Source organism: Micropterus dolomieu, linkage group LG05 (assembly GCF_021292245.1).
Source record: "Micropterus dolomieu isolate WLL.071019.BEF.003 ecotype Adirondacks linkage group LG05, ASM2129224v1, whole genome shotgun sequence".
NCBI lineage: Eukaryota > Metazoa > Chordata > Actinopteri > Centrarchiformes > Centrarchidae > Micropterus > Micropterus dolomieu.
Genome location: NC_060154.1, coordinates 18,880,400 through 18,904,345, shown reverse-complemented (window position 1 = coordinate 18,904,345; position 23,946 = coordinate 18,880,400). Strand labels below are relative to the sequence as shown.

Genomic DNA, 23,946 nt, shown 5'->3' with positions numbered 1-23,946 from the left:
TAACATCTGTTGTGATATAAAAGTAGTAGGGAATTGTTAAATTGCACAACAAGCTCTGTGATATCTTAGTGTCCTTGTAGTTGTGACGCTATTGTGTTTGTCTGACTGTGTCAATGTGACCCAAGAGATAGACTTTAGATTCAACACCAAATTGCCCTTTAGGTGTGACTAAAAAAGTAAAAGTACCAATACATGAATGTAAGAATACTTCATTACATCTTAAAGCTCTGCAATCAAAATCCTAACCAAGTAAAATTACAGCAGTATTATTGAATGTACTTGAGGTGAAGTAGTTTATGACTTTATACAGTACAGGAATTCAGTCTAGTGGTTCCCAACCTAGGGGTCGGTCCCCTCTAAAGGATCACAAGATAAATCTGTGGGGTCATGAGAGGTTGTTTCTCTAATCTTGGCTAGATGGATCATTTTACCTCTTTGGACCTCAACAATAAAACAATCAGAAGAGTTTAGAGAAGAAATCTCTCTTTGATAGAACTGCTTTCAACTCATGGACAGCTTAAATGTGACAAGGGGCCCCAACTAGACATGCTGGGGTAAAATCTTAATCTTTAATTACAAAAGTAATTTGTAACTGTAACTGTCAATACAAAATGTGGAAAAAAACAAAACAAAATCCCTCTGAAGTACCTCAAAATTGTACTCAAGTACAGTACAGAAATTTACTAAAGTTACTTACCACCAATGTAAATCAAACAAACAAGTTTACTGTCACTTTATTAACTTAAACATCAGCATTTTTTTTGTAAACATGCAATGCAAATGACAGCATTCAGACCAAAAGTCCTGTCAAGAGGACCACCAATTTCCACTTGATTAAGTCTTATTGAAGGAAAGCTGGATGTTCATCAAGGCTGACATTGGCACTAAAGTTCAAATACAATAGCAAGGACACTGCAGTGCAAAATAACAGTCCCATAAGTCTTTGCAGGAACAGATGGGTTTAAATTGCTGCAGGTGCTCGATGCTATGTGGCCTGTAAGGGCAACCTGGCCCAGAGAGACCCACAGTTGGCAGCAATAGCGATTCGTTCGCCACGTGCATCACGGAAGACCCTCACCAATTGTTGAAATGTAAATGGACAAGTCACACAAGGAAAAGAAATGGCAGATGCATAATGACACACAAAGATATCAGTCAACAAAACAGTGTGAGACGTGTTGAGCAGGTGTCTTCACAGGTCACCTGCAGATCACACACTATTTGAGATGTGGGACAAAGTTGGCTAAAAGAATCTCATGTGACACTGACAGTTAAAAATGTATGATATATGAATCCTAATGAATTTATGTGTCATCATGATGATATTTGTATTCCCAGAGGTCCATAGGAAAGGTCAGAGGTCACTCCGAGTCACTGGAGTCCAGGTTGCGGCTGCAGAGGCAGACAGTGCAGCCCATCACTCCAGACAGAGTCAGGATAGCCAGCAGGATGGCCCACCAGTGTGCCTGCATAGGATAAATGAAAACATAGTCAAATAGTTATAGTATAGTTATAGTATAGTATTCAAATAGTTATTAGATTTCAATATGTACCCAATGTTATGTAAAAGCCAATGTTACCTCCCAAAATACCTGGTGAAGACATTTTAATTCAATATGCGACTCACTAAATATTGAATTAAATCAATTGGAGTTCACAATGTCAAAGCTTAAACAGCATTTCCACCCACAGTAATTTCCCCAAACTCACCCACATACATACTTACATGTGCTGTAATCTGTCAGCATCAAAACACAAGAAAGTTGCCAACAACTTTAGTTTAGGTTCATTTTAACCCCTAGTTGTTAATGGGTGATTTCTGTCTCTCCAGTAAAACCAGATGGCTGATCCATGAGGCGCTCAGCACAAGTGGGCATTCCTGATTCTCCATGCTGTCATGAGAAACTAAACTTCAAAGCCAGCTACGACTGAAACACTGAAGGCAGCTGAACATCAAGGCAGGAAGTTTAAAAAACACGCTGAGCTGAGGCAAACATCTGCTGCATCTCAACAAAGATGACGTCCTCAGCCATAGTATAATGTAAATAATTGTTTTTAACCACATGACCTGATCACCTATCAGGTAATTTGAGTTAGTGGAGCAACTTTATGTCCAAATTTATAAACTCATCATGTAACTAAATTATGTGATAATATAACGTCTTAGACACTAACTTTTCTTTTAAAAGTAAAGTAGAAAAAGACCAAAATCTTTTGAAAAGGTTTGGCATCTGAACCACTAATTCAATTACACAGTGGAGCTTTCATTGTAACAAATACACATGTTTACAATCACACTGTGGCTTAAGCAATTTTTGACACATTGCTACCTTTTAGGTGTATTATCACTGGCAGCTGTTACTACCCTGTGCAGCCAGCTTAAATGTACAGCACAAGATTTAAACTATAAAAGAGACCACTAATGGCCAAAAGTGAAACTTTAACAATAGCCACTGTGGCCATGTGTCAATTAGACCTACTTGATAATACAAAATTGTTATTCTGTATGGTGGCTAAAGTACAGAACAGTCATAGAGTGAGTAAAATAAGTTACACAGCAATATCTAGTATCTAGTATATAAAGTTTGCTAACATTAGCCACAATGAGCAACTGGTCATACCACACTAAGTAAGGAGTGCTGACCATGTCTGTAGGAGCATGCCTGCATTTGTGTTCAGCTCTGCCTCAGACTTGTTATTTCTCTCCGTTTTTTGTAGTTTCACTCATGCTATGCCACCCCTACAAAAGCGGACTGGCCATCGGGAGTAGGCTACTGTGAGTGATGGTGGGCCGCTGGACAATTAGGCAGATAAACCACCTAGTATTAAAATAAAGACAAATAATTGCAGTTGAAAGTTGATTAGTAAGTAACCTTAATTGACTTAATTGAATAGTCACTGAACCCTAGCCTAATTATTTGTGCTTCAGAAATCATGGATAAAAAACATGTGACAAAATGCAAAAGTGGTGCTGAAAAGTTGAGGGAGAAAAAAAGCTTCAGTGCCTCAACATTACAGACTTTTCTTTTGGTGCTGCTGCTACTTCACCTTCATCCACTCTGCTATGTCATCAAAGTCATCCAAATGGAGAAAGGAGTTTTTCAGTCTTGCGATGGGGCCATCTGCATCCAGCAGACGACACACGTGGAATTTGTCGCAGTATCCCCGGTTCCCTGAACACGGAGCCCCGCCGACCAAGGGCAACGCCTTACTCTGGAAGTAATGGGATAGCACGGAGGAGGCAGTGCTGGCACATGTCTCAGGCTTATCTGTCATTGATGCAGAGAAAGTCAAATTAAAATATACCATAATACACATCATATAGAATTTAAACATTTCTAACTTTGGTGCCCCCCCCAAAGTGATAGAATCATTTTTCAACAAAAACAAAATAGGAAAGGGAATTTGAAACACATATTCCAAATTTCTATGGCACCAAAGCATCCAGGACCACAACTAACTGTAAGACATTTCTTGCACAGCTCCTTAACAAAACGCCTGATGTTATTCTTCGGATACGGACCACCACGTCAGGTGGTGTTTCTTGTGCTAGTTTTGAAGTAAAACAATAATGTCTGAGGGTAGCCTCAGTACAAATTGACACATATTGTAAACACATTCCTCAGTAGTAGAGGACACATGCTTCTAGATACCAGGCTGCTGGCAGCACATGTGGCATTTGTCCTTCATGGAGTCTCCTGGACAGTCACATTGCTGAAGGCTGTGCTTCACACACGCAGACTCAGCACAGACCTGCAGAGAGAATTGGAGACACTCATTAAGAAGAAGTCTTTATCGGAAATTAAGAAATTTTTTATATTAGAAATATTTTTTATACACGCATTGTTTGTTAACAATACTATTGACTGGATTGGTAGGTAGTTTGTACTGTCAGCTGGACTTTTTGTTTGTTTAAACTGTTTGTTAAACTGTTCAAACTTCCCTAGCTCTGGATAAGGCTGAGGAAGTTCAGTTTAGGTCCATAAAAACTAGAACCCAACCAATATATCTGAGTGCCAATATTATTGGCCAATATGATGTATTTGCTGATAAATCGGTATATTTTTATAACAACAATAAATAAATAATTTTAAATAAGACAGAAGACGGATCCTTCAATCATGTTATGAGTGTTGTCATTGCATAGTTTGTCCACCAAAGCGCACTCTGCAACTTCTCTCTTGGCAACAGGCCAGTTTGCCACAAATCGCCACACAACACAGCAATCAGCTGACATAATCAGCTGTACCTTTGTTTAAAGTACTATTTATAACAATAAAAAAGGTTTCTTTTTAAACTTATGTCACATGTCACTTATGTCACTTTTTAAACTCATGACATATAGGAATATCCAATCTCTCCAATATCAAAATCGGTATTGGTCTTAAAAATCCCATATCGGTCAGGCTCTAATATAAACCTTGGAAAAAGGTTGAAGGTATAGCTAAATTTGGATAAAAATAGTAAAAGTATTCAAAGTATTTTGTTTACTGTTCAAGGCATCCATATGACAGGAGTTCCTGCAAACTGATTTTAATATTGTTTGAAAATTCTATCAATGGATGCCTTGAATATATGTGTGGTTTTCCTTGTGTTTCCTAAAATTTAAAGTTTATTTTCTCTGACACCTTTCACAATACAGCTACAATTATTCAAATTGTATAAATATAGTTTATTGTTTACCAAGACTGTGGGAACACATTCTGGACAGTTTAATCTTTGGCCAACACTTTGTATTGTTAGTAATTTGCATCAACAAATCCTATTTTCTTCAAAAGTGTTTTGAAGAACTGGACCCAAAAAAATGTTTTTGACTTTGTTTATTTGTACTGAGTTGTCAGAGTTTCTTGTTTTCTGCTCATTTGATTCTAAGAAGGATTTTAGCATTCAGTGAAATAAACAATGTGAGTATTAGTCAGTTGAAACTATTTATAATTCATTTGGACAATATAACTGAAAGGCCACCTTCATATTTGGAACCTTTTTCTTGGATTATCAAATTCCCACATGCCCCTTAAAGATCTTTTCCAGATATTATGTTCCCTGCTCCTAGATCAGGTCAGAGGTCAGCACACTTAGCACCTCTGGAGAGCAATATATCCAGAATGATGACGCAACATTCACAGCTGGAATAAATTCCTCGCCTCTCCTGCTCAGAGGACAGCGGTTTATCAGAAGATGTTTAACGTCAGAGGAAATTTGGTCAAGATGAAACTTGTCTCATGGTAACATGGATTATATTTGATTTTTTCTCAGTAATGCTGTGTTGTAATGATGCGTGTGTTTACAAATAACTTGGATCATGAGCACAATTATTGGACAGTGATCTGTCCAATAATCTGATTGAATCCAGATGATTTTCAACTTCATGTTAGCTGATATATAAACAGAAAAGTCTTGATATGGCATTGAAGTAGTTCACTAACAATATCATATTAGCAACTATCTATGAATAGCTAGAATTTTGTTTTAATCAGTTATTTAAATTGAACATTTTGAAGCTACAATAAAACAAGATGTTTATTTAAAGGTATTGAAATAATGCTAGAGGCAGGTTTTAAAGAACCGAACAGGTCTGTTTGCAGGTTTTATATCAATAAAAAGTAACTTAAACCAGACTGAAGAGCTGTGTTTCATTGCCCTTTCTGATTGAATGTTTCATGTCTCTCCTCTGACCACATGCAGAATCAGTGATGGGTGTGGTCGAGGTGTGCTTTGTTTTTTCCTGTAACCAGGGTTCAAGTTACTAGGGGGGATTGGGGATCTGACCCCCTAATTAAGACATGGTCCGAACAGATCAGGGGGATGAAACATTTATATACAGTCCCCTCCAAAAGTATTGAAACGGTAAGGCAAATTCCTTTTTTTGTTGTACACTGAAGACATTTGGGTTCAAGATCAAAAGATGAGTATGAGACAAGAGTTCAGAATTTCAGCTCTCATTTCCTGGTATTTACATCTAGATGTGTTAAACAACTCAGGACATATCACCCTTTGTTTGAACACACCCATTTTTCAAGTGAGCAAAAGTATTGGATCATGTGACTGACATGTTTCTTGTTGCCCAGGTGTTGCCTTTTAGGTTGCTTGTCCAAACATTAAACAGCTCTGCATGACTAGTCTAAGTTTTCATACCTATAAAGACTGCATTTCCTGTTAAAGAGGATAAACCAACATGAAGACCAGAGAGCTCTCTGTGGGAGAAAAGCAAGCCACTGTCAAAAAGCACTGAAAGAAGCTGTGGTAAAAGCCTGGAATAGCATCACAAATGAAGAATGCAACAGTTTGGTGATGTCGATGGGTCGCAGGCTTGAGGCAGTTATTGCAAGCAAGGGTTATGCCACCAAGTTTTAAATGTTATTTACTTTAAAATTATTTGTTCCATTACTTTTGCTCACCTAATAATGCTGTGGTCTAATACAAATGGTGATATGTCCTGAGTTGTTTAACACATCTAGATGTGAATACCAGGAAATGAAAGCTGAAATTCTGAACTCTTGTCTCATACTCATCTTTTGATCTTAAACCCAAATGTCTTCAGTGAACAACAAAAACAAAGGAATTTGCCTTACCGTTCCAATACTTTTGGAGGAGACTGTGTCCTTCTTACATGTAATCTTAAATGTTACATCCCCATATTCATGTCTACATATTTCCATATTTATCTAATACAATCTCAGACCCCCCTCAAGTGGACCATACCATTTTTTAACCTTGATGTTAGCTGAAGGTCATGTCTGACTGCCTCACTACGTGACTTGCTGACAGTTTTGCTCTAGAATATTTGGCTTTGTTTGGCCCTGGTTGATGCCCCCGATTGTCAGTGTATAATTAACACTCTGCCTGTAACCACACACAGCAGTGATATCCATGTACTCACACATCCTGTAGTACAGTTCTATATCACTGCAGCAGGGTGAAAAGTTAAATCCCATTAATATGCTGTTAAATTGCTCTACTCATTTGTCATACTGTTCCAGACAGCCATTTTTCCTTTAATTTCCATACAGTATGAAAACCAATTATAGCAGAGTGATTAAACTTGCTTAAACTGTGTAATTCACCAGAGTGAACACTAACTTAATCGTTTGTGTCAATATTGTCACATTGTTGCTGTGTAATAATGCAGCTAAACACAGACTGATTGGAAAGGTTTGCACTTCATTACCTCACAACATTATAATGTGGCTTTGACAAAACATAAAATATTGAGAGCTTTTTTATTTAAGTTTTTTTTTAAACTTCATTTATCCAAAAATAAATGGAAAGAAATGGATGACCGAAAGAGTGGACACAATGTTTAGAAATTTGTAAACACAGTAGCATGGTTGGCAAAATAATAAGCTATGAGGCTGAGTGTAAGTGATATGTAGTCAATGGGCTTAGACATGTAAAATTGCTAGTATGATCCATTATATAAAGCCATCAATTCCCAAATCTAAATTATACAGCAGTTAATCTAAATCTATAAGTTTGTTCATAAACTTGAGACAAGAAAAGTTCTGTGCTTAAACAAGTAAGCTAATAGGTCAAGAATGAACTCTGAAACTCAAGTTTTCAGCCAGCATGATTAAGAAGTCCTTTAAGCTTTGCAACACTGTTCACTTGCACACATTGGCTTATTGGGCAATGTGGTTGAACCGTGTTGAGTCAGACGGTGGTGTGGTGAACGTGGCTGCCTCACCCCGCTCAGGCAGACACGCGTGCCCTGACTGCAGACTGTAAGGTTTTCCTTGGCGATTGGCTTGGGGCAGATTGGGGAGAGGCCTGAACACACTCTCTCTTTCAGACAGTCTGTCGCCTCATCACACGTCTGACCCGCCGGCTTAAACTCACAGTCCCGACCGCAGCACAGGCCCTGGCTCGGACTGATGGACGAATAAGAAACAACAACACAACATAGAGTCAGCGTGGCGGATAAACGTGAAAGCCGCATTTAAACAGAACAAAGACACACCTAGACGACAGAACATCAACAAAATAGAATATCATCAATAGTTTTGATGAGAGTGGTGTGTTTCTTTAATCAAAAAAGTGAGAAATAGCTTATCCTAAATTCTCCTGATTCACCTCTTATACACTCTGATGGTCTGTGAATGTTCACTTGTATAGTACCTGCAGACTTTACCAGGCTTGAGGCGACACTGGACTCCTACAGGCTCTTTAGCGCTGAAGCAGCAGAGGTCTTTGTGGTTGTGACCGACATCACACTCCTCGTCCCCCTCCACTATCTGGTTACCACAGATGGGCTGATCACTGACTGACCAACAATAACAGACACACAGATAAACACACACATCCACTGAAAGTCAAGATAATTATTTACAGTGACTAATGTGCAGTGTAAACATTTGGCCTCGGCTCTGCACGACTCAGCAACTTGCAGGCGGATGCTGTCTGATCTTTGTTTTCCCTCACCCACAAAGCAGTCATCCTTTTTCAGCTTCAGGATCCTACTGATGTGTTCGATGCTGCAGGGCGAGAACTTATCATTGTTTTCACGCACCTCGTCTGTGGCGTGAGGGAACATCAGGTACCTGCCTTTACCGCCAGTGGAGCCGAGGTTCCCGCAGTTTGAGCCCTCATCGTGCTGGAACACAGACAAAATACCAGAAATTAACTTAATTTTTCTGGGTAAGTCTTCACTCTGAGCACATGGGATAAGCAGTTATTTTTAACATTTCCATTCAAAGTACTCAGCTGCAGACAGAAACAGCAGGGAGAAACGAGTGATGATCTAACCGAGCTGAAATCATTTGTTTCCATCCGAATCACAGATGGGGGAATTGAGTCCCTTTATTGCTGACCTCAGTAGCTTGAAGGTCTACGCAGACAGTAAACATGTTTTCCATGGCCAGTGTCTGCACATGATGGTGCCTGTAATGTCAGTGATACTACAGACATTTTAAAGTTATCTTTGTTGTATTTTCAAATAACTAAAAAAAAAACAAAACATATCCCTTATGCAGCCAAAAGATCCCTGGAATTGGGTGGCCCTGAAACAGCAGAGGAATGCCGTGCTCCACATGTGTGACACAGAGGACAGAACAGAGAGATCCTCCTGTGCTGGTTAGAGATTTTATTTGTTATACAATATTTGGAGCTCGTGTTCTCTAGATGTCAAACTCACTGGTGAATTAAGAGACCAAAGGAGTAGATTTATAATTAACATGGACACATGTGGCGGTGAACATGTTTTGATGAGGGTATTTCTGCATCTGTTCTTCATTAGTTTGATGGATAAAATGAGTGTAAATTTTATAGTCTTCACTCTATCTGTCAGTATCTGCAGCTTTGGGGTTTGAAGGACTGCGTGTCACAGCAGATGTGTTGTTTCTTAAGAAGAATACATTTATTTTTATTGTTTATTGGTATCATATAATTTAGTATCACTGAGGAATGCAACATTTTGAGTCAACTTAGTCTTATGTTTCCACTATAATGTGCTGTTCTCTCACCTCAGCCATTTTGTGGTGTCTCAGCTCAAAATTACAACTTGTAAGTTCCACTGTACACCAACAGAAAAGGAAACAACAAAGTATGTGTAAATATCAGTACTGTACTCTGTACAATTTGCATATTTCCTGCCCTTCCTGTTTACTTCTTGAACACTGTAGTGGCTTTACAAAGTCTACAAGTGTTATCACAGATGTAACCTAGAAGCAGTTTTAACAAACAGCTTATCAAGAAAAATGTTGGGACTGTAAAGCTTTTCTGTCTCTGGGAAATCTTTTTCAGTGAACTCTCCTCTAAATCCTATGTTGTGACTTGTAATTACTGTACTGTATGTTGTGTTGTACATTTATCTTATTTCCATTTGTTTGGACAATTTAGAAATTTCATATTGAAACAATTATTTGATTAGTTATTCAGCAAAAAACATAACGGGAAACTCTTTTGATATTTGATTAATTGTTTCATTGTAATATTTGGGGGTTTTGGACTGTTGGTTGGAAATTTGAAGGTGACCCGCTGGACAATTTTCATTATTTTCTGACCCTATAACCAAAACGATTAATTATTTAATCACAATCTCATTTAGTCATTGTAATAATCAATAAAAAATGGTAGTTGCTGCTCTAATTAATCTAAAGGTACTTGTGCACAAACTGTAATACTAATAGCAAGAATTAAATGAAATAAAAAGGAGCCGGACAACAAAAGAAATTTAATATATATATATATATATTTTTTTTACTATATTTCAATTTACCTTTCTCCTGAGCAGTACATTGATCCACAGCACATGGAAAGCCACTGTACTGTTTGCATGTATGGTTGCAAGGCAAGTAGGCCAAAGGTCAAAGCAGCTCTTTACCCAGAATTCACTATTGCGTCAAAGCCCACCCCCTGTCTTTCCTCCACAGTGCCTGCCACAAATCTCAGGTGAAGCCAGTGCTCAGATCTCACCATGTGCTTCTTTCTGCCTGTCTGGCCTTGGAACAATGAGACATGCCAGTCACATTCCCATCCAGGCAGGAGCAGGTGAACATACTGTAGTTAAATTTATAAAAAGCCAGCAGGGTCTGACATAGCAGAACAAATCTGCTCAGGAACAGGACTCTTTGGTGAACAGGACTCTTTGGTCTGTGGAAGTGTGAATAACAGAGGGCAGGGTGAAAAAAGACGGAGGAGCGCTGCTGGCATTTTGGGAAGTGGGAGAAAGGTTGCATGTGTTAGCACCATCACACATGGAGAGGAGGCATGCATTTGAGCGCAGCTGTGTGTTGTTATGGTGGGGGTGGACAAGGTTGGGGAGTAACGGATTACATGTAACGGCGTTACGTAATCAGGATTTTAAAAAAAGTAAATGTATTCCGTTACGGTACAGAAAAAATAGACGTAATCAGATTACAGGTACAATTTGTAAAATCGGGGATTACTCATCGGGATTACTTTAAGCACAAAGTTTCCATGAAACAGAAAATGCAGTGGTATTTGCCTCCGTGTGTTTTTTATATACAGTCTATGGTATATGTATGTGTTTCTCTAAAAACACAAAGCTAGGGAGGTACGTGTCGCAGACATTAATTGACATTTATAGTTGCCAGTAGCGCCAAATGTGTGTTTACCACATGCAGACTGTGCGGACTAGTTCCAGCTCTCAGTGAGTGAACACAGCAGCTAGACCGGGACCGAAAACAGCATACACAGCCTCCGAGACCGACAGAGGCCAGTTTGACCACCGGGAATACAGTACTGAGGTGGTTTCCTTGCCGGGTTTGGCCCTTGGCAGCCTGGGGCTGAGTAAGCTCATAGAACCTCTAGCAGCACAGCCAACTGACCGAGCTAACCAGCCACAGATACAGGCAGATAGGCTACAGTTAGCGGTTTAGCAAAAAAGTAAAGCTATCCATCACTACCTAAAAATAATCAGGTTACATTACTTTTATTTTGTGGTATTTGGATTACATTGCTGATTACATTTTTTAACAAGTAATACCAATACGTAATTGGACCAGATTACATTTTTAAAGTAATCCTCCCAACCCTGTGGGTGCATGATAGTGGTAGCACTCAGATCTTTTACTTGAAGTATACAAGTAAATACACATATACAATACACACAATAACCTTGGCTTTCAGATACATGTAATGGATGAAAATGCTTGAATGTGTTTCCCATGCCAATCAAGCCCCACTGAATTAGGTAAAAACTGCTATGTTTCCCTTTAAGTACTCAAGTAAAGTACCTCAAAATTGTATTTAAGAACAGTACTTGAATTTCCCTCGGGATAAATAAAGTATATATCTATCTATCTATAAGTACATGAGTAAATGTACTTAGTTACTTTCCACCACTGGTGAATGAGGTTGTAAGGCCTTGCATATGAACATAAACAGATAATAACGGTGAGGAGAAAGAGAGAGAGAAATCAGAGATCCTCCTGTGCTCTTATTTCAGATTATCCACCGAAGCCGAGCCAAGGGTCTCAAAAAAACAAGCCAGTCAATAAAGGCCAAGGTCTCTAATGCCCACATAAGTGAATCATTCACAGACAATTTGTTCCGGTGCAGCGCAAACAGCCATGTATGCCTTGTGAGAATATGTGATGTCTACATTTTCAATCGCAGAGATTCGTCATGTCGGATTATCATTCAGTACCACGCTGTCTTATGTTAAGACTAGAAAGTGTTTGAATTCCTGGGGTCTGGGGCACCAAAAGGGGTTCAGGGTAAAACTAGCAATGTTTCAAGTAAAATCTGAGCTCAACAAAAGCTCAGTGGAGCGTGTTTAGTGTTTCTTGCACTTTCATTGAGTGAACTTTTTAAACAGCAAATAGGGTTAAGCATTGCCGGTGGCTCCATTCAGTTTGAGTGCCTAGTGAGACAGTCGATTAAAAAAGTTTTAACAATACCAGGATCCTGCTAATGGAACACTTAGTTAACGTTATTAATTATACTGGAACGTTAAAATGTCTGCTTTGAAAAAAAGCCTATGAAGCAGTATCACCTAAAACATCCACAAAAGGACACAATTTTGGCTTCTTTCCCCCATATGATATTACATTTATAGTGATTTGTTTGTAAGCCGCTATTAATACACAATTTAAAAAGGGAATATCCACCCTGAAAAAGACTTTCACATTGGCAATTTTAGTGATTTTGGACAGCTATGAATCTGCAACTGTCTGATGTCACCGTGTTTTTGTTGGAGTCGGTATTTTGTCTGTGTCCTGAAGGATTTGTTTGAATTACTACATCCAAATTATATGAATGTAGGGCAAATGAATTGGTCATAATCCTGTTTGTTCCAGGAAAATCCTCGCTGATACTGTTATGGCGTCCAAGAGTTGTTCCATTATTTACTGAGGAGCAGCTTCAGGATTTGTCCATGAATTACATCATCATTACAGTTTGTCATCAAGTATAAACTGCGCTCTACAAAACTGTGGATTTAGTATTCTAGTATTATTGCCAGAATCCTTCAAATCTATAATCATGGGATAAATTGTGTGCAATATTCACTCGAGTGTTTGGTTTCAGTGAGGCCATTTTGAGGATCCCCTCTTCAGTTAGTATCAGACAGATGCTGTTAGTATTTTGTAAACTCTGTGATGGACTGACCGGAGATCCCAAGCTGTGGCCGAGTTCATGAGCAAAGGTCAGCTGGACGTACCGAGGAGGCAGGAACTGTCCATAGTTCTGAATGGTGACCAGACCTGTGTTCAGGGTGGAGGGCTGGCCATTACGCAGGGTAGTCTGCTTGGAACATATACCTCCCCAGTTACCTGAAATACAGATAAGAGTATAAACAAGGAGTTTGTGGGTCTTACGGAGTAAATGACAGTTAAATTAATATTATGTAATATAAAAGTCTATGTCTTTTGCAAAATATGTCATTTATGTATTTTACCACTTAGTTCACAGTAGGTTTTGATGAAGCTGACAGCTCATGAATGCATCATGATTGAACCTAATTCCAACTGCAGTAACTAGGGATGGGGATGGAGACCCGGTTTCAAAATTTCTCTAAACCCGAAAATCAATAAGGTTGGAGCTTATCGATACTGCTATCAAGACTTGCAGGCTATGATGTAACGTTATGTCTTGAGCGACAAATGTGATTTAATTTGAAACGCAATGGATAAGAAAATCATCAGGCTGCAAACCTTCGCAAGTAAAAAGAAAATACTTTATCAATACACCTGTCTGTAAGGTAACGTTAAACATGTAGAAATGGTTAATTTAATCATCTCTGTCCTCAGTATCTCATCCTGTATGTTTTATACAAGCACAGCTATCGCTAGCTTGGCATTAGCCAAATGTTAAAATCAAGCTAAATAGAAAGCTGTCTGTCTGGAGCACAGACTGGTCTGTAGTCTTAAAAACTCAGCTGCTGGCTGAGACAAACCAGCTGCTCCTCCTTCTACCTGGTAATGTTACCTGCAGCCAGCGAGAGAGGAGGAGGGACTGATATAGACTGATGTTGTTCTTTCTAAACGTCACTCACTACTTGTGATGTCAGATAAAGTTATTGAGTTACTTTGCTGTTGTAAACATTAATGTTGCTGCTCTAGAAACAACATTTAGCTGTATTTAAAATATTAAATTAAAAACAACCAGGCAGTTAATATGTACACTTCAATATATGTTTATTTATGGCAAGTGATATGTCATCTCAATATATAACGTTATCGCACATTGAATATTTTCCTCATACCGTGCAGGCCTACCTCATGCTCGTAGGGTCTGGTCTTACCAAATAAACATCACTAAATAATAGTAAAGCATCGATAGTGGTATTGATAAAGAATCGGATCATTAAGCAGTCTCAATATGGGTATCAATATCAATAAAAATTAACGATCCCCATCCCTAGCAGTAACTGTGTTCATACTGTAGATTCAACAAGCTCAATAAAAAGAGCCGCAGACCTAATGAAAGCTTATCGTGTCACTTTGTAGTACAGTATCGTTGCATAACTGACCTTGTCTTTCTGGAAATACCTTACCAACAATGTGTTGGTACTGAAGTGTTATCAACCTCTGAGGCCCCTGTAAGGGGAGGTGTGGACAAATAGACTAACAGACCTGCTGAGCCATTTGACCTTCAGTGGTCTGTGGTGACTTTTGGGTTTACGTAACATCCTTGAAAGCCCCTCTCACAATTCCAAACAGCTGACCACATTCACATGGATTGGTGGCTGGGTTGTAGTATTTTCTTTCTGCTGGCCAGCCAGGGTACTAGTTTTACAGAACCAGTCCGATTGGTTAAACGGAGCACCTATAGAAATGGTGCTCATGGATTTGAGTCTTTGATCAAGATTTGACTTTTCGTAGTTCAACAAAAGCATCTCACACTTAAACAGGATCCATCCTTCTTGTTGAACAGTATATACAGGCCAAAAAGGAACTAAATACTGAGCTTTGGAATATGCTAACCACCTGTACCTCTAATCCAAGTACAAGAAATTTACAAACACCATCTGGAGCCATCTCTATTCATGCTCTCCCTCTTCCATTACCATTTGCTTTGGTCATTTGCCCCTGCTCAAACACGGACACCAGTATGATCAAGTAACAGTAACTCTCAAAGTTTGACAGACAAAAATCTCAGGGTTAACACTTGATCATTCTCTCTTTTGATAAGCACATTAAAGAAATCACCAAGATCGCCATTTTACACTAATGCAAGCTAAAATTACAACTTTTCTATCGAAGGCTGATGCAGAGATCTTAATTCATGCCTTGTAATGTTCTGTTGTCTTATCACTCTGATCTCATTAAACTTTATGCATTGCGTTCAGCCAGGGTGAATGCAGGAAACCGAGGTTTTGGACCCCAAATGCAGACACGGAGATGGAGCAGGGGCCTGTACCACGAAGCAGGCTTTGAGCTTATTGAGGTAACTTCGGGGTTAACCCTGGGTTTTCAGTACCACAATGGTGGTTCACTTCTTACTGGGGTAGATTGCCATTGAATGGCTAACCTGCTCCGGAGCAGGTTATATTCCAGATAAGAGATCAACTCTATATGAATGCCGCCTATTGACCAATTGGCTCTTTTGGAAAATAAACTCTTATAGGGTGTAGCGATATCATCCTACAGAGACTGATTAAAAGCCTTAGGCTATTGTAGACTTACAGGTTTTTACAGTAAGCTTACTTACTGTTTTGAAATGCGTTTAATAGTTTTCATTTTCTCCCCAGTCCGTTTCACACAGCCCGTCGCGGCAGTTAAAATAAATAGGTTTCATTTTTCTTATGTGAGGCTGAATATTATGAGCAGTTTGGTTTGGGATATTGAAAAACTAAATTTCAGTATGAATGCAGGGTGTTTATTTTAGGTTAGTAGCTTTCTTATAGGCCTAATACAGAGACTGGTCATGTTCCGCCCCACCTTTAGTGATGTGGGCGCAGGTAATAAGGTAGCCTAAATGTTGAGATTCAGTCTTTCACCACTATTTGAGCACATTTTATGGCCTGAATGGATTTTTTGTTTCATTGCTTTATGACGTTAATTTAGAACAATGTTTGGAACACTTTTGAATGTGTACTTTAAAAAACTTCTCGTCAATTCATTTTTGAAAGTGAGGTGGAACAACCACTTAGGCTATTCAGTGTCCGAGTCTTTTAATGTGGAAATGCCGACACATAGCTGAGCTGAAAGAATAAGGCTGATATTTTCATACAGCTCATAAGAAAACGTTATTATAGACTACACCTGTTCATTTGGGCATTCACACTGTCTGCGATTTTCTGTCTCCCTGTATTTGTCAGCTTTTTGTTTGTAAAATATGACGCTCTGATGTCAGTAGACTTGTTCATGTCTGTGGCCTTTTCTTGTGGCCAGCCTGAGGTACACCTGTGTAATACCCAGGCTGTCTGATCAGCAGCTTGATATGCCACACCTGTGAAGTGGATAGATTATCTTGGCAAAGGAGAAGTGCTCACTAACACAGATTTAAACAGAGTTGTGAACAATATTTGAGAGAAATAGGCCTTTTGTGTACATAGAGAATGTCTTAGATCTTTGAACTCAGCTCATGATGAATGGGGGCAAAAACAAAAGTGTTCATAATTTTGTTCAGTGTACTTAAATACACAGGTGAGGGAGAAACTAATGACACACAGGTGGAAACACTATGACAATCATTGACGAGCACAAGAAGTAAAACATGAAAACACACACTAGGAGCCAACTAAACTACAAACTAAAACAGGAAATACAAAGCTCACAGAAAACACACAAGGAACGATGTTACAAAATAAAGCATATACAAAAGCAAGGAACACAGAGAAAAACAAACCAAACCCAGAACACTAGTGAAACCCATAACTACATAGAAACATAGGAAACAACTGAAAAACCACCCAACCACCCCAAAACCATTACATTTTGTCCCATCCCCTCTCCTTCCTGTCTCTCCCCAGAGTTAAAAAGAAGTCAGCAGGCTGCAGGGCCTTTTCCTGTTGTGACCCTGACTCTGACCCTGTCCTTTAAATCTCAACTGAAAACTCATCTATCCTTCCATAATTCAAGCATCGACTTCTTCCAGTCATTGATCTGGATCTTCGTCCCCCATGGAGATTCAGACTCCCCCCTTCTCCTTTTCTCTCGCAAGTTCATGTTATCATGGTTCTCTCTCACTTTTTTCTTTAATTTTCTTAAATGGTTTTCCCTGTCAAAGGGTTTTTTGGGGGAGTTTTTCCTCAATTGACTTGAGGGTCTAAAGACAGAGTGTATTGTTGTTGTATATTATACAGATTGTAAAGCCCCTTAAGGCAAATTAATTAATTAATTTGTGATATTGTGCTATGTAAAGAAAATTTACTTGACTGACTCGGTAACTTATTACCACCACCAAATGTTTCAATCAGCTATGGTGGGAGTGATTCCCATGTATCCGTCCTCTCTCTTCATTGGTTCCCTCCCTTTGAGCCCATGTGAGGTTCGTGTTGGAAGTCCCTGCACTTTCCATGCAGTCACATGAAATTTACGTAACACCTCTTACACAATGTGGTCAGCAGTACCGTTTGGAGGGGTGAGGCTTGGAGGTGCACATCTGTTAAATTATTTAGGACCCATTTCAGAGAATTCACAGAGTTCACTTTGCGTCACTGAGGACTGTGGGAACCAGTCGTGGGCATCTGGATCTCCCACCAGCATGTTTTTGTTACACAGTGGGTGTAAGTGTGACGTGCAGGAACGGTGAGGGACAGTTAGAGGTTGAAAAACAAAAGTGCCCCCCATCTCTGCTGTCAAAACAAGGGTACAGTGGTGGTTAGGAGCAAAGGCAATGCAGTTACACTACCATATAGGTGAAGCAGGCTGCCAGTGAAAATACAGTGAGACTATTCTCTTGGTGTTCACATGATGGCTTTTGCCAGAAATGAGAATGCACACTGAAATCTTTTAGCTTTTAGGGGACAACCTAGAGGTATGCAAGGAAATTATTAACTTTTCTTCTCACTGCTAAAAGTAAAAAACAATAGTTTCATATCCACAAACTGCCAGGCAAAACTCCGCAAACCAAATTAATCAAGAATTCTGGAAGCATTTCTTTAGCGTTTCCCCGCTTTTGACCTAAAATGGCTCCCATCATGAGCTACTATTCAAGGAACTGGGTTTCCTAGAAAGAGCTTACTTTGGAGGCCTGCGCTGTGTATTTTGGCAGCGCGTGCAGAGAGGGGGTGCCTTCCTTCTCGTCTTTGCCACAGAAAGGAGCTGTACTGAAAGACTCCTATTATTAGCTTGCTGGACAAACACAGTCCAGAGGAACAAACAGTCCTTCTTGCACCTGCACATCATGCACACACACACACACACACACACACAGACACACACACCGTCAGGAGGAAACAAGCGCATACACACACACTGACAAACACAGGAGCAGAAACAAGAAACATACATGCAACAACACCGGCTTTAAGAAATATTTAATCATACAGTAGGTTAGCAATTAATATCACAGACAAACATATGCAGGTACACAAACACACGGCACTCTTTTTATGGCACACACACATTCACATGGTTTATAGTGAAGAAACAAACAATAGTAAAGGGGCAGTTTTTCCTTGGATAAACATCCGGGGGGAGTCCCGGTGTCCTAATAACACCTTTAACAAGAAAAACAGACACAGCGAGCAGTTCTAGTAACACCGACTAAAGTTCTCAGAAAACTACATTGGCTCTGGCAGTCAACCAAAAGTACAATTGTAACTGCATCCTCTGACTTTCCATCACAGCTCCCTTTGTCTCCAGAGTTCATTGACCTCCACATTGCAAATTTGAATACAATTTATTTACCGTATTGTGAGATCATTTTGACCTTTTCCCTGCTGAAAACAAAAGACTGTCTGGAATGCATCACAGGTCTTACTTAACCTGGGACTTATATACTGTATATCTGACTTTGATCTGGCAGTAACTTCATGAGCAACAAGACGGCTTGGGTAACAACTTCTATATAGTTATAGTTCTGGCGCTCAAACTAACTAATATTTTTCAGGTTTTGATTCTCCAGCAGGTTTTGATTCTCGAGTATTAAAATATGATCTTTAGTTTTTCAGTGAAACTCAGGCTATCACTGATGGACACCCTTCCTTAAGAGAGGACATTTCAACTATGTTTCTCTGTCCACAGTGACACCTGGAGAGCGAGTATGTGTGGGTCAGTGTTTTCATGTTTTCATCTTCTAGGGGGAAATTCCTTCAGCGCAGCTAAAGAAATCTGAGCTTAAGTGAAAAAACGTTTGAATACAGTACGACTTGCTATATTATCAGTAGTCTGAATAATATCAGATCTATGTTTAAAATTGTGGCGTAGACTAACTTAGGAGAGCTGACATAACTACACTGCATTTACTGTTTATTAACCTAATGCGGTGAGGTGTGTGAAGCCTTTCTGACCAAGTAACCTTTGGCCTTTCCTCATTCTTCTCAGACAACATTTCCCAAGTAGCTCGGGAGCAATATGTTGTCTAGGTATCAGTCTCTCATTGGTAGTGAATTATGGTAGGCCTATATCTTTCAGTGAGTGGAGACTCTATATTCCTGTTAGAGCCCTCGACTCAAGATGTTTAAGGCTCACAAGACTCATGTGAGTAGGTCTTATTTTGTTAAATCACTGTGCATCTTATGAAATTCTCTTTTACTTTACCAACTGCAGCTGCTTCTGTTTGCAGGGAGAATGTATAGGGCCCTAACATGTTTGTTATTGTTCTAGTTTAGTGGGAAGATCTGAAGTAATCTCTGCCGGCTCTCAGTGTCGACTTGGCCTGTGTGACCTAATCCAGACTGCCCGTGGCCTTGAAGGGAACTCCACTGACTTTACACATCTTGAGGAGTACTACTGCACATGTGTGAGGGAAAGTTGCATAAAGCCTTTTGTGACTCGAGAGGGAGCTCTGCAAAGCTATGATAAATTCCCTCCAGTGATGTCAGTGAAAAATTGTAAAAAAAAAAAATCTGGAGGTGTGGACCTACCAGACCTTTGTAGCCCGCTCCTGATCTCTGCTTGAGGTTAGTGGCTTGAGGCTACATTAGCAGCTAATAGCATAACACACCCTAATCTCTGAACTGTTAGTGGCCGAGTTGCATTGTGGGTAACGTAGGCGGCAGGTTTTGACAAGGATTATATATCTCTGGTTGTGCTATCTCGATTTTGATCCTTTTAAAAACTATTTATGAATTATGATTTTGTCAATGTTGCAGGAATCCAATGCTAAATCAGTGTAGTAGTCTTTTGAACACAACATTGCCCCCATTTGGGGATTGGTTGCCTAAATTTAAACAAACTGACTACTTTTGTGTATTAGACCATTGCGATAAGTTGGGACATACAGATATTAAAGATGTATTATAGTGCTGGACTTCTAGACTGTTGTATTATAAAAGGTAGGGACACCGTTTTTTAAAGGTTTCAGGTGTGTACTCTGCCATGTATGGGACCTTGATTATTTTTTGACTGAGAGTTCTTTTTTTTATTTCATCGTTAAAAAGACGAGAGTCTGATCCATCCAAACTCATGTAACTTTCCACAGCTCTATCAGTCAGTGAAAGACCTGGGCAGAATAGGTGAAGGTTTTTCAAGGATATATATTTATGGTTACCACACTGCAGCCAGCATTCTAGGAAAACAACACCAAACATATCGTGTGGAAAATCTGTTGCTCAATTAGTCTCAGGAGAAGGAGGAATACTTTCTGGTGAGAAAGACCGCGTGGCCCCAACCATCCCCACGTGGTTAAAGGCCTTTTATTACCCAAGACCACTAATAAACCGGTGGAAGTGGGTTATGAAGATAGGCCTACTACTGGAGCGTCTCTGTCTCTGGAGGTAAAACATTATCCAAGTTTAATAGTCTGCTCATTCTTTTGGGGCTACACATGAGACTGAAAAGTCACAACAATGTCACTGAAACCACAATGTGTGTGTGTGTGTGTTCCTCATGTGAGATATCACCATGGCGATCATGCTGTGGAATATAGTCACCAATCCTCACTAAGACATCTGGGAGTGGTGTGTGTGTGTGTGTGTGTGTGTGTGTCAAAGCATCATTGCTCCCTAATCACATGTCATTTTGGTGGTCAGGTCTCACGCCCCTCAGTTTAACCAATCAAAAGCTGCGTATGAGAAAATGTCATTGAAACAAGCAGGAAGAACATCCTACCACGACAAGTCCAGCTTCCTCCAACAAAACAATAACACTACACACAGAGTCTGTCACCGGACCTGATAGGCATGGCTGATGTAAGAAAATGTCATGTTATGGTAAAATTTGGGTATTCAGGTCATCAAACATAATGTCCTAAAAATGATAAACTGATGCTCTCATTCAACATTTCAAATCTTAAAGCAGATTCTGCACATTATTTTATAAAAAACAATCTATCAATAATAGTCAAGTTCAGTGATATTACATTGTGAGTTTCATTGAAATTTTGTAGTAATGCATGTCCCCATTTCCTAAAGGGGAAGATTTAATGTAAGACTGAAAAAATGTAAAGCGAGTCCATAAAAGCATAATGCAAATGATTACTTCTAAAAGGAAAACGTGCTTCGTTCTCAGCAAAACGGTCTGGTTCATTTTCTTATTTGTGTAACTTTCTGTAAATATGATATTGATTTTGTCATTAAATAATGATGGAGAAAAATGTGAAATGTCTATAATGTCTGTTAATGACATGTCCTAATGATTTCAGCCTAGCAGAAGAGGGTAAGGAAACTTTACATGCAAATCACCAAGGATTGTTAATTGAGGAGTTCCCTCATCAATGTCAATACAGCTGAATTCAAGCTGATACATCTCCAACAACCCATCAACCCTGATCCGCCTCCTTCAAGGGTCAAATAAGTCACACTGATCTGGAAACTGTGAGCATGTAAGACTGTTGAACGTGGCCTCTGGGAGTCCTGGGAACCAGAGAAGGAGCTGCGCTTTGATAGATCAACAGAGATCCATGCAGAGACTCACGCAGAGAGGCACATGAGGAAAACATTATTTCCCTTTCTAAGTCTTGTACTTTTCAACATGGACAGACTCGCATCATTTTCTGTTCAGCCTACCATATGTTCTCAACACACACTTTCCCATTTGTCTCTACTCTTTTATCTGTAGCATCATTGATCTGCTCAACAGAAAGTCAATTCGGTCTGCAATCAAGAGGAAAGTTTCTTGCCTTATTGTATCAAGGAGAAAGTTTCTTGCCTTATTGTCTCAAGGAGAAAGTTTCTTGCCTTGCCTGTCTCTATTATTGATTGCACACTGCAGACTGGAAAAACAGTTGTAGGCTGAAGCTACAGCTTATTATGCCCACCTTTTTAACAATACACATCATATTTGACATCAAGAGCTAACATTAAGTGGAGAAAGTCAAAATTTACACTCTTAACAATGCTGTTAAATATACAACAATGAAATTCCACCACAGGTTTCTAGTAATGTTTTGGGGTGTTTTTGTTAAAATGTCTTTTTAAGGTATGGTATGTATAACAAAAATTGGATTCTAGCTAGGCGAAGTATTCCTCTAGCCTTTAACCCACTATCACACATTTCCCCTCATTTTGTTTCCCTTTAGCAGCTTTAAGGTTGTTAAAAGGATCTTCTTAATGTCTGACCATACTAAGTATACTCTGTATCAGCATGTTTGAGCTCTTAAAGCTATATGATGTTTACACTGCTTCGTTTACTTTACAGCTACATCCTTCCATCAAATGAAAAGTATCCTAGATGCCTTGTGCACCACTTTATAAGGAGATTTTGAATCAAATTGAAGTTTTACTAAGTAATTAAATAACAAGGGGGCAGTTCAAGTGTGCAACCACATTTCTTAATCAGTGTGCTGTTGCATGGCAATGTCTTCCAAGCAAAATAAAGTGATATTTTTATCAATCCCCACAGTGCAGGACCTGGAACCCAAGTACAGGACAATGACAGTATTTCTAATATGTATTTTCAGTGTGGGGAAGCCATAATGACAACTTTGTTGACAACTTGGATCTCAGTGCTCTGAAACAAATATGCAAATAGTTGAACCACTCTGTGTGTTTGTGAGCACATGTGTTTATGATTTCTGCGCACACGTGTCACAATGAATCTGACTCACCAGCCTTGCCTTCCCAGGCAAGCCCCAGCACTCCACTGTAGTCTCTGTTGGTGAGCAGATAGGACAGACAGAAGTTGCCCCAGTTCTTCTCAGAGTACAGACTCAACAGTTTCTCAGGCCCGATGTAAAGAGAATGCAGAGGATCGTTTTTATCCTCCTCTGTCATCACCTGGAGAGAGACGGGCAGACACACTGCTGCGTCAAATATCTGTGAAGGAGCTCACTTCACATAGAAGGATACAGACAATTGCCCACTCCTCCACAGTTCTAAGAGAGTTGCCTTTGTATTTCAGTCATTTTAAGTAATTTTGGGGCTGAGAGATTCTCACTGGTGGAAGACCAGCACCATCAGAAACTGACTGATGCATTAACTGAATTCTCTCAAAGGCTCTTCCCAAAACCTTATCATTCACCTTCAAAGGGATATTGTGACACATGTGGTCATAATTAAATGTGAAAGCCAGGAAGTACTGGTTGTATGGAATTCTCAGAGACCTGCATCTGAGGTGCGCCACTCTAAGATTTGGAAAAGTCGTGTTGTTGATTGAGTGCAGAGGGATCTTACTTTGAGGGATTTCACTTCGAAATTGATCAGCTCGATGCCATCAAAGTCCACCTTGTCATAGATGTCATTCACAGCTCGCATGTAGGAGGCAACCTGAGGAAAATATACATTTATGTGAGACACAGTCATTAATACAATAAAAAAAAGAACGCTAAGGAATTGTGTAGAACGCACATTAGTTATGATGTTATCCAAGGGCGTCACTTTGTGTTGAAAAGTGGTGGGGACGTTTAGGGGCTCATATTAGGGGTGTGACGAAACACTTAGTCCACGAGACGTGATAATGCACAATATTGGAGTCACATGAACAAGACCACAAGATA

At 39.5% G+C, this 23,946-nt stretch overlaps 1 protein-coding gene across 1 annotated transcript in view; it reads right to left on the bottom strand.

The window, feature by feature from the left end:
• Positions 1-718: 718 nt before the first annotated feature.
• Positions 719-23,946, bottom strand: part of si:ch1073-396h14.1 (disintegrin and metalloproteinase domain-containing protein 10) — a 32,570-nt gene continuing 9,342 nt past the window's right edge. The window contains exons 7-15 of the mRNA XM_046049439.1: positions 23,624-23,716; positions 23,059-23,227; positions 13,069-13,232; positions 8,419-8,590; positions 8,116-8,260; positions 7,685-7,868; positions 3,654-3,753; positions 3,049-3,269; positions 719-1,466 (exon numbers count right to left, since the gene is read on the bottom strand). Coding sequence (XP_045905395.1) covers positions 1,362-1,466; positions 3,049-3,269; positions 3,654-3,753; positions 7,685-7,868; positions 8,116-8,260; positions 8,419-8,590; positions 13,069-13,232; positions 23,059-23,227; positions 23,624-23,716 — 1,353 coding nt within the window. The 3' untranslated portion in view covers positions 719-1,361. The remainder of the gene's footprint in view (positions 1,467-3,048; positions 3,270-3,653; positions 3,754-7,684; positions 7,869-8,115; positions 8,261-8,418; positions 8,591-13,068; positions 13,233-23,058; positions 23,228-23,623; positions 23,717-23,946) is intronic.